General features: G+C 40.3%; 1 protein-coding gene across 1 annotated transcript in view; it reads right to left on the reverse strand.

Moving 5' to 3' along the window:
* Positions 1-13,708, reverse strand: part of TMEM38B (transmembrane protein 38B) — a 453,229-nt gene that overhangs the window by 51,021 nt on the left and 388,500 nt on the right. Inside the window, exon 4 of the mRNA XM_044061049.1 lies at positions 1,396-1,483. Coding sequence (XP_043916984.1) covers positions 1,396-1,483 — 88 coding nt within the window. The remainder of the gene's footprint in view (positions 1-1,395; positions 1,484-13,708) is intronic.

The raw sequence follows: 13,708 nt of genomic DNA on the forward strand, positions 1-13,708 counted from the left end.
TACAGTGAAGCCCTACTTTTGATCATAACTTGGACTGAGATCTGTATTCAGTGATTCCACTGAAATGTTGTGCAGTTTATGTAAGGAATGCATGCACACGAACAAAAACATGGTCATGCTCACACATACATGAGTGTGCACATTACCACTGTAGCCTTGTGTATTTTTACTACATCTGATTGTAAGAAATAATAGGTTTTTTTTGACAGAGTTTATCATCAATAAGTTCAAGCAATGGTGACTGGGGCTGTCATGGCTCCCATCTATTGCCAATCTAGTGTTAAGTGCATGCAAACGAAGGTGTTTGTATATCTCTGACTATGCTAAATTTGTTCACTTTTACATTGGGTAAGTAGAGGATTTATTCATTATGATTTATTCAATATACCTGTCTTGTAATTATGTTTGCTTTTTCATGAAAAATGTAACTGCTGTTTTTCTGAGAACTATCTGAAATTCACTTGTTAATATAAAGGTACTGTGATTGAGCTTTTCTTCATAGGCCTCCGCTGAAATGAGCTCTGCCCAGCAAAGACAAATACATAAATACATAAATAAAACATTTGGTCAGGTTCTGTTTTTGAGTTCTTTAAACTTCATCAATCAGGCTACAAAACTTCTTTCATTTACATCTCTTAACACAAACATTGAGATATTGTAAAGCACACAACTTAAAGTATGCTGCTCTACTATTTATAAAACCCTATCACTTATATTTATATGACTCTAGTAGTCATCACACATTTGTAAAAGAGAATTTGATTAATGATCAAGCAAGACTACCTAGACTTACTTCTAAAGTATAAAATTTTGTAGGAGAATTGACTGTTACAAAAACGCTGCTTTCCTTTTCCTTCTCACGGTGACATCTACACTTTGCTGTGTTGGGAGTACTATCACTTTTGAGACAGGTTGACATTGTGATCCAGAGCCAGACAAAAGAGAAAGTTGTTAACGGGATTCTGGGTTAGTATCTGACAAATACAGGAACACTTACATGTTGTGAGTTTTCTACCAATCTAATACAGAAATTTTCCTAAAATGCAAAATATGCTAGAAAGAAATGAAGTTCCCAGGTCCATTTACATCACCATGAAATGAAGTAGTCTGAGATCGAGAAAAGAATTGGTTATCTGCAGGGTACCTGAAAAACAGCATTCAAATGTATGCCGCTATACAGGGACACTCAAATAAGGTCTAGCTATTTCTACTGTAAACATTAATTGTGCAACACTGTCAATGTTTAAGAATGACAAGGACTCAGGTCAGTGTACCACTGTAACTGGTCAGTATTGCCTTCTCAACTAAAAGCATTTTATAAAACCATCCCCCTTTAAAAGTTTTAAAAATACAGTGAACTAAAGTGAGAAACAGCTGATAATGGGAACCACTTACTATGACATTTTCAACAGTTCATTTGTTTCTGGTTTCCAAACTCCTCTCACCAGCTGTTCAAAGTTAGACATCAAGCCAGTACCTGCACCTGTAAGATTAAAAAGCAAAAAAAAAAAAAAAAAGTAATTACCTGGCATTTACCTCAAATCAGCATTTTGTTTTCACAGCTGTCACTCCATTATGTCTTTCAATAACAGAAGAAAAATATACACTAGATGATGGATATTCTCAAATATTTACACAGTTACAAATGGGTAATAAATAAATACATTTGAACAGTAACAAAGCTCTTTTTCAGGTCTCCTAAGAGGTTAATAAAACAAATGCTTTAGTAATATTCTAGGTATTCTGTTGTAATAACACAAATGTTCTATCTTACTGAAGAGCTATTGCTCTGCAATTGTTAAACTGCTTAAAATAATAAGCATACATGCTGGGTTCAGGCATCCTGTACCACACAACAATCACCCTCTATTACATTTCAGTATTATTATTAGGAAAACAATAATGCAAATCTCAAAAGGGAAGTAGCTACTTGATTAATCTACGTAACTAACTTATCAAACATAAACTGTGAAAATAAGCATATTCAAATCATATTTAAATCTAGTAAGTGCCAAAAGCTTACAGAATATCAAAAATGGTAATGCTAATTTGTTCTGCACAGAGTGCTATATATGGCTCATTAAGTTTACAGGAACTGCAAACTTGAAAAGTAATTATCTGCCAAGTTATCAAACACATCTATGGAACTGCTCACACTTTTAATTAGTCATCTGATAAGGAAAGATTTTTCATATGTGGCAACGAAAAGGACAGTTCATGCTTTGTGCTCTCCTCTCTTATGTTATATTTAAAGTGGTGTGACAGTAGCACAGTGCCTGGCTGCAGCACAGACAGGGCAGTATCTGCCACTTAGAAGGATTTTTCATTGAGAATTCATTCTGACTGACACACAGACAGATACCCGAGAGTACAGTGTGCACAAAGTTACATTTATTATCTTTGTAATCAGTCTATTGACCTTAAACACAAGCACTTAAAAAAAACAAGCAACAAACAGCAAATAAGTCAAACTACAGCAAGTTAAAAAAGAACTGTGAAATGCTATCCAGAGAAACAGCAGTCACTGCACAACTCATAAAATAGGAAATAACTGTCGAATTTGAAAATAAACATATTGTAAACGTTCATTATAAAACAATTCCCTTTTTCCATATACAATTTAATGCTTGCCATAAGTTAAATCATCTCTCTTTCTCTCTCTCTCTCTATAAATATATATATATATATATATATATATATATATATATATATATATATGCATTATCCCAGTAGGGGTCGCCACAGCGGAACTCCGGTCCGCTAATGTTTGGTAGTGGATTTTTACGTGCCAAGTTATCAGCCCTGACGCATAACCTTCAACGAAGGCACACCCATTCACGTATGCCCACACAGAAGACGCTCTAGCTAAGAATCGAACAGGACAACATCTTGCTGTGAGGCGACAATGCTACCGCAGAACCACTACCGCGGGTATATATATAGATATATATATATATATATATATATAGATATATATATATATATATATATATATATATATATATATAAAGCTTCATAAAAAAATGAGAGTACAATATATGTTCAGTTTTCACTTGGTATAAATGTTCAAGTGCTTAAATGAATGCTCGACTCCGTGACAAAAAGAACACATTGTGACATTACATACAGGAAAAGTAATACGTAACCTTATCACATATGTAGCTGAAAGGGACTCCACCTGTCAAACTGATGGCTTTGATGCACTTGCAGCCACTCAAGTCCTAGCAACACTTCAGTGCTTCTCAAACTACCCTCAGTGAAGAACCAGGTGTTTTTATTTCTGATCTGTCTCAGACTGCTACTTCTGAAAAATAACAATAATAAACAGACCGTGGTATTTAAAGACATACAACGAAGAGCTCACACCTCCTGGATAAATACTTTATTTCGTTTTTACAAGTTTTCTTAAGCTGAAGAGTAAAGACTGGCTAAGACTACTTTGAATTAACTGAATTATCCAGGGGTGCAGCCTTCAGAAGCCATGGGGTTCTATATGCTCGGAGGTGCATTTTAGAGCTTTTTTCCAATCTTTTGAGACAGTGATGGCCTTAACAGAAATCTTCCTACAGCAAAACAATTTATTTCAATGAAGAAATAACATGTCCATGACTTAATGTTTAAAGCAAGCAAAACTAGCATCTCCCAATAAGGGAAAGTGTTGGCATAATGGTTATGGTCTTTACCTCACAGATTCAACAATGTACAAACTTTGAGTATGACCTTTGGCTGTTGGCATGCGTGTAATTGCCTGCAGACTGATATCCTAGTATTTACTTATGGACTTATGAAGGTGATAACTGGTTACAAGAATACAAAAAACAAACCTGGAGATACTGGAATAGCCACTTATATAACTTTATGAACCTCATCTACTTAACAATAGACCAAATTGTACTTCAGCTTGCTGCTGTCAGAACCATAAAAGGCACCAATGTAAATATAAAAAAATGTGCCTCATGATTCAGTAGCTGCTTCCTCAGCCAGCCAGTGACTATCAATGCCATCCTTTATATCTGCAGGCTTTTTGCTCCAGCAAGAAAAGTATGGTTGTGTAAAAACTTATAGCAGTAGATGTCCACCTGATTACTGCTGCAACACTCCAATAGTCATGGGTTATCCTGCCTAGGATAACCTGATATTTGGCAATGGTCCAAAGTAAAAAAAAAAAAAAAAAAAAAAAAAACTTATTGATGCTCTGTACATCAGAATTTGCCCCCTAGCTGGTGGGAGTAGGGGTACATAAATGGATGTATGAGCGCAGGACCCTCAGACTATCCAGCCCTAGGAGAATCCTGTAGAAGGCCTGACAGAAAGGGGAATGAAAAAGGAATGTTCAGGTAAGAGGATGGGAAGGCAACTACCCATCTCGGTACACAAGGCAAGATGGGAGAAGGTGGGAGGGAAGCAACACTGCAACAGTGATCAAAAGGAATCTACTGATATGGCAAGTTCTTACACAACTGTACTATGCCCTTCCTTAGATCACTGCTGTAATATTCCAGTAGTTGTGGGGAATTCCCAAAGCTAACAGTTAAGACAGGGACTGGGTACAGGGGTGCTGTTGAGCAGCCCTAAGAGGACAGATCTAGTGAAAGAGGGCCTAGATCTGGAAATGCATTTACTTTGTAATGGTTGGTGAAAGTGTGTACAGAGGTCCAAGTGGCATTCTACATGACTGATATGGAATTGAAGCCTTTGAAGAAAGTGCCAAAGGAGGAGACTCATTTGTGGGAGTGGGCCTTCACTGTGTTTGGCAGAGTCTTACCATGGAAGGTATAACAGAAGGAGATGGACTTAGAAATCTGGAGGGAGATGATCTGCTTGGAAACTGGTCTTCCCATCCTAACAACTTGGAGGGAAACAATTTCCATCAGACTTTCTGAATTTTTTTTTTGAGGTAAAAATTGAAGCAGTCTATGAACATCCAGGAAGTGAAGAATTCACTCACCTCTGTTTTGTGGATTAGGGAAAAAGTCTGGCAACAGAATAAATTGGTTCAGACAGGACAGGTAGCTTACATCCTTCTAATTTGGGAATTGCTGATTGAAGGCTCAGTGTCTGTTATTCTAAAAGTGTATTAGTTCTGGTTAAAGCACTTGGGCTTCAGGCAAGTTATTTTTCATTAAGAAGGTTTGAGGTCTGCACTCTTGTGAGAGGAGAGGCTAGATTCTGCCCTTCTGAGCTGGGAATTTCTGGTTAAAGGCATTGTGCCTGCTTATTTTAACTGTTTCTTTTTGAAATTGGTGCACCTCGTTTGCTGTAGCAAGATTCAGGCATCCTGAATCTAGCTTTGTTTGTATAACTTGAGCACTAATCCAGGCCATCTTTTTTTGCAGAAGGTTCCCCTGCACATTAGTGGCAGAAGTGTGCAGTTAAAACTTGTCTAATTGAAGACTGCTGGAACCGGGCTCAGTCTTGAGCTTTTTTACTGTTTAATTGGGTAATTTGTTTAACTCAGTTTGCTCATTTTCTACTGTTATATACAAAAATTGCACTTTATTCATCTGCTTTTACTGTATTTGTTTCTTGCTACTTTATTTTGCTTTTGCTGCTTGTTCTTAAAAGTACTTAACTGCATTTATTCTGCTGCATTTATTGCTGCTTGTCAGTAGCCTGATTAAATTGTAACTTTTATTCTAAGCCTTTGGTTGAAGCACTTGGGCTTCAGACCAGTTGTTTTACATTAAGAAGGTTTGTGGTCTGCACTGTTGTGGCAGGAGAGGTAGCTTACATCCTTCTAAGTTGGGAGTTGCTGACTGAAGGCTTAGTGTCTGTTTATTCTAAAAGTGTATTAGTTCTGGTTTAAGCACTTGGGCTTCGGGCCAGTTATTTTACATTAAGAAGGTGTGGTCTGCACTCTTGTGGGAGGAGAGGGTAGATTCTGCCCTTCTACGCTGGGAGTTTCTGGTTAAAGGCTTATTGTGCCTCCTTATTTGAACTGTTTCTTTCTGAAATTGGTACACCTTGTTTGCTGGAGCACAGACTAAATTCAGACCTGCTGAATCTAGTTTTGTTTGTATAACTTGAAAAAAAAAACTTTATGCATAGCTGCTTAGCTATGGTTAAACTATTCCCAGAGCCATAAAATCTGCTCTTCAAATTTTCCCTTAGAACTAACCAGTTTTTTTTTAGTTTTAGCACTCAAATCTGTTTCTTTGAGTGCAGAACTTGTAAGCACTAAATAAGCTGCAAATTATTACAGCACTCAACTTTCCTCACTTGTCTAGAGGAAAACAGTTTTTAGTACTTGATAAATAAGCACCTATCCAGGCATGTCTAAGGGTCAGCTCCCGGTGTTTTCTCCTGTCTACCTGATGAATATGGGCATCTTGGGGCAATGCAGAAATTGCCTCATGTACACAGACAACCCTCTCCTCCTACCACCCAACACTGCAACCTGTAAGAGATGCACTTATATAGCCAAACTGGAAGCAAAGCTCTCTTCACCCAAGACTGGACTAGACAGTCAAGAGGAGAAGGTAAACACTTGCACCACACCACACTCATCACATAGTCCCATAAAAATACACCACCAAAACACACACCTACATTCATGGTGGCTCTCAATAAAAATCTGCTCAAGCAACTGTCTTCCATGGATGAAGTATGCCTTTCAAAAACTGAGCAAAAGAGGACTGAAGGGCAAGTAAGCAGAGACAGCAAATTATTGTGCTTTGATACAGGAGTAGGTCATACCATAGTTTAGTAAGTCACACATGAATGACAGAAGAAGCAGGAATACCCACCAGACAAGGGTCCTCATTCTTCTTGTGACACCATACAGAAAATCTTTACCAAGTTCCCCTCCCACCTTCTGAAGTACATGGAGCACATCCTCTGAGAACTGGTGTTTAAAAGGGATTATAATTCTATCACCCAGAGAGTCAGGTTGAGAGCCTAAGGATGGGATGAACAAAGCCCTTGTTCTGTGGGTTATGTCCACTTTGTGGGGTAAGTTAAAGTGGCTGCCCCTGGTCAGATAGAGTAGCAGGGGGAACCAATGCTTCATGGGCCAAAAGGGGTGTCACTAATAAGATTTTGGCTTTGTCCCTCTCTATTTTTAGGAGTCCCTTTAGTATCAGACGGAAGGTGGGAAGTATAGAGGAACGTCTTCTCCAGTTGAAGGACATGACAACCATCCTCCACACTTGGTGACGAGGGGTCCTGGAGCAGAACAGTTTGATATGTCTGATCTGTTTGGAGGCATACCGATCTGTCGAGATGTAGCCATCTGTGTATGCCCAGAAAGACATCTTTGTGCAAAATCCATTTATGGGGGTTTCTCTGGATCTGCTGAGGTTGTCTGTGAGAACATTGTCCCTGAAGGTATTACACTGCCTGTAGGGGAAAGATTCCTTCTATAACAAAGTTCTATGTCATCAGAGTTAGCTTGCATAGCTGGTAAGACTTGGTGCCCCTGTTTGCTGATGTACCATATGAGTGAAGTGTTGTCTATGCACACCTTCAGGGAGCCTGTAATCAACAAATAAGACAGCCCCTGTAGTGACTGAATGAGAGCTTACAATTCCTTTACATTGGTGGGTTTCTTGAGTTGTCGGGGTGACAACTGTCCATACACCCCAGGTTAGGTTGTATGAGTCTCTGTGTAGGTCATGGATGGGGGTAGGTGCTAGGAAGGAAACTCCTGTGTAGTATTTCACTTGGGATACTCACCAATGCAGCTCCAACTTAAGAAATGGCAAGAGAGGGGTTTGGAAGTCAAGGTGGTGACAGTGTTGAAATCAGAGGGACTTCAATTACCACTGGATTTCCCCCATATACAATCTGGCATAAGGCACCATAGGAACTGTGGCTGAAATATACCCTAGAGCTCTTAGAATCTCTTCTGCTGAGGTCACAGACAGGCCAGTCAAAGACTACAAGTAAGTACTGACAGACAGAACATCTTCCAGAGGAAGGAACACGGTCATTGCCTGGGTAATCTTTCTGTAACCTACAACGACTATGTCCTGTGAGGGAATTAGGGAAGACTTCCTTAGGTTGAGAGTGAACTTCAGTCTTTCCCAGAAGTGACATAGTGAGTCTAAGAAGTAGCAATGGGGTTTCTGTGGAAAAAGCTTGAATAAGGTGGTCATTTAGATAGGGGAAATCTGTATCTCCTAGGTTCTGCAGAAGGCAACAGCTGGAGCTAGGCTCTTTGTGAAGACCCTGGGGCTTGCAGACATGGCAAAAAGGTAAAGCTGAGAACTGAAAGTGTGATGAAGAGACTGAAAACCTGAGAATTTTTCTGCAGATAGGATGAATAGGGATGTGCAGGTAAACATCCTTCATATCTAAGGTGACCAGAAAATTCTAGGGAAGGATATGGGGAAGAATGGTCTAGAGAGAGAGCTACAGAAACAAACAGAGAGAGCATTTTGAAAGATGTAACTTCCAGAAAGGTGTAACACTACGACAAGTCTAAGATAGGCCTCCATATTCCCTATTTTCTGCGGATGAGGAATAGTCTTGAGTAGAGACCTTTTCACCAGGCTTGAGGAGGAACTGGTTCTATCATTACTGGACAGTGCAGATACTAAACCAAGGGAAGAATGAGATAAGACTGATTTGAAGGAGGGAAAGGGATTCCCTTTGGAGATGGGACCTCTTTCTTAGCCATTCTGTAGCAGACACATTTGTCTGAAGTAATGCATTCCCAGCCTGGAAGGGATAGAATGAGTCTATCACTTTTCTGAATGCTGTCTCAAAATGATTGTCTCCATAAAAAGGTGATTTCTTTCTCCAGCCCCCTTTACAATGCCCAACAAAAGATGAAAACTGCACTCATGGAAGGCATTATTCCATTTAGCTTAACAAAATGACAAAATTCTTCTGAAGAATACTGTGTTCTACTGATGATGGCAACATGTTCAGGTAGCCATAAGCATAACAAAGGCTTTCCACATGCTTCTAGTGCAGAGGTGGAAGAAATAGCAGGACTGGTGGTGGTGCTTTGCTTGAACAAGTTGGGTAACAAAAAAAAAGTAGTTTTCTCTGGTGTTGAATGCATGCTTTTTCATCAATGCACCTCACACGCAACTTTACATCAGTTGCAGTAGTCAAATATCGAACAAAAAAGCAAAAACCAGATCAAAAAGTTGTCTAGACACTCTTTTACGATCCACAAGGGTGTCAGTGCAGTGCATAGCAGGAAACAGAGAGGGTGCAGAGACAAGCAGCATCATGTATAAGGAATTGACAATTTGGACTTTTAGTTTTATCTGTTGATGTCAAACATGCAAAATAATTAATAATTTGTTGGGCAACTTGCACTCAAAGCAACTACAAACAGTCAAAGATGAACTGAATGAAGTCAGCAAGAAAGTGCAGCACTCCAAAAACAGATTAGAATATATAAAGGCTAAACAGAGGAAGAACATAGATTTCTGAGGAATACCTGAAAGAGAAAAACTGTATGACTCCAAAAATGTATCCAACAAAAGCTGATGGAAAAGATGGGACAGGGTTTGAAGAACTTACTAACTTGTGCTCACTGGGACTTCATTCCCATTCAATTACGAGCAATTTCCTCATCTATTCCTGTAAGGATTTTCTATCTATGCCACTAAGGAGAGAGCTCTCAGACATGAAAGCCAAGGAAAGTGATCTCCATAGCAGGCCCCTGGGTATTTGCAAAGAAGGAGTCTGTCCTCATGTCAAGAGCTAGGAGTATGGCTTTACAGCTGGCGATGAAGTTCTGCTCCTACATCCATAGCAACACTCATAAGTATGGCTGCCTGGTATGGCATGCACATTTAGTACTGCACAGGAAACAACCCTTCCTGCAAACAACCAAATCTACCAGGAGACGTATCGTCTTGCATGTCTTTCCAGAGAATTCAGTGGAGAGAAGGAACCATTCCAAATGTTTAAGAGGTGTCTGATGGATAGACAGAGCATGGTGTGCCAGAGTGAAAAGTCATTGGCAGGTGCTGTACAATAAATCTGACAGACAGTAACCATATGCTGGAACTCACTTTCCTTCCATCTACTAAAACAACTGTTTTGGACCTTTTGTTCTAAACAGTGATGGCAGAGTTTCTTTAAAGAATTAAAATGTATGTTCCACGTACCGTAGGCTTAAACAATCCTTGGAGCTGATGTTCCTGCTTTACAAATAAATAATTGGTTGGACATGTTTGATGAGGGAAGAAGAGGGCTCACATATCCACTAGAGGATATTATGCACCAGCCACTTTAACTGTGTAATAGAAGATAACAGACACTCTTAGCCAAGCTAGTGTAATTCCTCCTCTTCTATAAAGGTGTTTGTGTCTATATGCCAGAAGAATGCACAACATCACACCAGTATAAAATGTTGACCTTTGGGCATTCCAATTTTCTTCTCTAACACTTGTAATCTACCAAATTAGATACTAGCACAAGTTCAAAAGTATACAAGAAGTGACACCTCTTCATAAGATAATGTTTCGAGTGTTCTTATACTTTGGAGATAAGGTTATACTGGCTGCATTACAACATAAGCTATGGCAATTGCAATTAATCTCTCCAGTTAGAGATGGACTTTCTCCTCCATTGAAGGCAATATGTAGTACTGTAAATAATTTAGTTTTATGTGTTCAGATGCTGTTCTATGACTTTTTATGCTCAATATTCATCCATATGTAAACAAGTTATGGCTGGGCAATATATATATATATATATCTATATGGGGCTATACTGAATCAGTGAATGCTTAAAAAAGCGAACGCTGATTCATCGACCCTAGTTAACTGAAAGCTGACAATCCCGAACACTCGGAACAATGATTTTTTTTCCAAGGGAAAAAAAAAAAAAATCGCTGTTCCACAAAAAAAAAAAAAAAAAAAAAAAACTTAAAACAGTACTTAATGTGAGGGGCTTCACCCCCCCACGCCCCCCCTACTTAAATATACCAACTCTGAGATTGCACCACAGTGAAGAAAATAGCAAACTCCCGAAACCGGCCCAGCAATTTTTTTCCCCAGGGAAAAAAATCGCTGTTCGGGATTGTCAGCTTTCGGTTAAATAGGGTCGATGAATTAGCGTTCGCTTTTTTAAGCATTTGCTGTTTCAATATAGACCCATATTATACATATATAACTTGGTGTAAGCACTAAATAAGCTACAAATTACTACAGCACTCAACTTTCCTCACTTGTCTAGAGGAAAATAGCTTTTAGTACTTAATAAATAACCACCTATCCAGGCATGTCTAAGGGTCAGCTCCCGGTGTTTTCTCCTATGTGATGAATCTGGGCATCTTGGGGCAATGCAGCAATTGCCTCATGTACACAGACAACCTACTCCTCCTATCACCCAACACTACAACCTTTGAGAGATGCACTTATATAGCCAAACTGGAAGCAAAGCTCTCTTCACCCAAGACTGGACTAGACAGTTAAGAGGAGAAGGTAAACACTTGCACCACATCACACTCATCACATAGTCCCTCAAAACCTATACCACCAAAACACACATAGCAACACAAAACACACACCTACATTCACTGTGGCTCAATAAAAATCTGCTCAAGCAAGAGAGACCTCCAAAGCAGAAACACATGCGATCTCCACCACCCAACACAACCCAAATGACACACAGCCCACAAACTCAGTGTGCCACTCAACCACAGCCCCTAATGCATAACAACTTACCCAACACTCTAGTCATAGGTGACTCTATAGTCAGGCACACTGATGTTCCACTCACCAGGCTAAACAACGAGAAAGTTACTGTCAGCTGCCTGTCAGGTGCCAGGATCCGCCACATAATGCACACACTCAGATCACTCCTCAACAAGTACAAATATGACTCTGTCATTGTCCATGTTGGTGTGAATGACCTGAGACATACCTCCCTGGACTACATGAAGAGAGACATGAAGGAGCTCTCCGATCTTGTAGCCCAGGCAGGTATGACCCTAGTCCTGAGTAGCATCCTGCCATCAACCAGAATGATACCACACTACAAGGACAAATTGATTGACTTCAGCAATTGGCTAAGCTTCTGGTGTCATTCTAAGGGGATCCGGTATCTGTCTGCCTGGGATGACATGATCGACAGACCAAGATGCTTTGCCAGAGATGGCCTGCACCTGTCGTCCTTGGGATTCCAGATACTGGCTAAGGCTCTTGCCACCCCTACAGTGCCTTTTTTAGGCAAGGTTCAAATGACAAATTCACCACTGTAACAGGTACAAGCAAGCAAAATCTGAGGGTAATACTACTCAATGCTAGAAGTCTAAACCTTAAAATGCATTCACTCGAGGCACTCCTTAAAATGGAGAACATCGACATCTATGCAGTGACAGAGACCTGGTTCATGGCTCCAGAGAGCACCCCTGCATTACCAGGTTACAATTCATACCACACCTTTCGGCCACCTAACCTGGATCGAAACACTAAAGGTGGAGGCGTGTCCATATTCATTAAGGATATCCACACCTCCAGGCTAGTTGCTCAGCATAATGCATCTGAGATTATCCAAGTGCAACTAACTCTGGGCAAGACCGCAATCCAAATTGTAACTTGTTACAGATCCCCCACCATGCCCCAGGATTCCCACTCCTCATTTCTTGATACACTGGAAAATATTAGGGTATAACCCAACACCCTCATAATGGGTGATTTCAACTACCCCACCATTAACTGGGAAAACTACTCATGTACCAACTCTTTTGCTAAATGTTTTCTGGAATTCATATATATTCCAATGCCTTGGATCAAATTATCCACACCCCCACCAGGGGCAGCAATATCCTAGACCTGGTCATTACCAACATGGGCGAGCAGTGTTCCACACCAGAGGTCAATTCCTCGTTGGTCAAATCTGGCCACAAGCTAATCAGCCTAGACATCCACATCTCGCCCCCATTAGGGAAACCACCGTAAAAAATTTCTCCAAAGCCAACTTCACACTTCTTAAGACAGAAGTGGCAAACTTCAAGACACCCATGCAGATGGACAATAGAGGTACGACTGCTGAATCCTACACAAATGCACTTCATAAACACTTACACGAGTGCATGGATCATGCTATCCCTAACAGAACCAATATGCTATCCTCCAAAAAAAGGAAGCCAATCTGGTGGTCCTCTGCCATAAATAAACTCTACAACAGAAATAAGAAACTGTTGCAAAAAAGAGTAAAATCCCACAACTGGAAGAACTCCCTGGTCAGCCTCAGTAAGAAGCTGAGATCCCTCATAAAATCCTCCAAAGCTAGTTATGAAAATAAAAACGCCACTGACTCTAAAGACAACCACAAAGCATCCTATAGCTATGTCAAGAATCTCAATGGCAACACACAGATCTGCTCTGAGTTACAACACAATGGCACTAAATATACAGACTCAACTGATATTGCCAACATCCTGGCAGATAGGTTCAGTGTTACCCCCCTCACCCCCTAAAGAGCCCATCTTTATACTGGAAGAATGCAAAGTTCCTGTAATCACGGCTGCACAGGTAAAAACCAGACTCTCCAAAGCCAAGAACACAGCATCCATGGGACCTGACGACATCTCAGGCTGCGCTCTAAATGAACTACAGAATGAACTGGCACCCCATCTAAGCACCATGTTCAGTCATAGCATCACCTCAGGCTTTATGCCCACTGAATGGCGCACAGTGATGGTTATCCCACTTCACAAAGGGGGAGCCACCACGGACCCCGGGAACTACCGCCCCATTAGCCTAATGAGCATGGTCTGCAAGGCCATGGAACG

The sequence above is a fragment of the Protopterus annectens genome, chromosome 2.part0 (assembly GCF_019279795.1).
Source record: "Protopterus annectens isolate FY-2018-M chromosome 2.part0, PAN1.0, whole genome shotgun sequence".
NCBI lineage: Eukaryota > Metazoa > Chordata > Ceratodontiformes > Protopteridae > Protopterus > Protopterus annectens.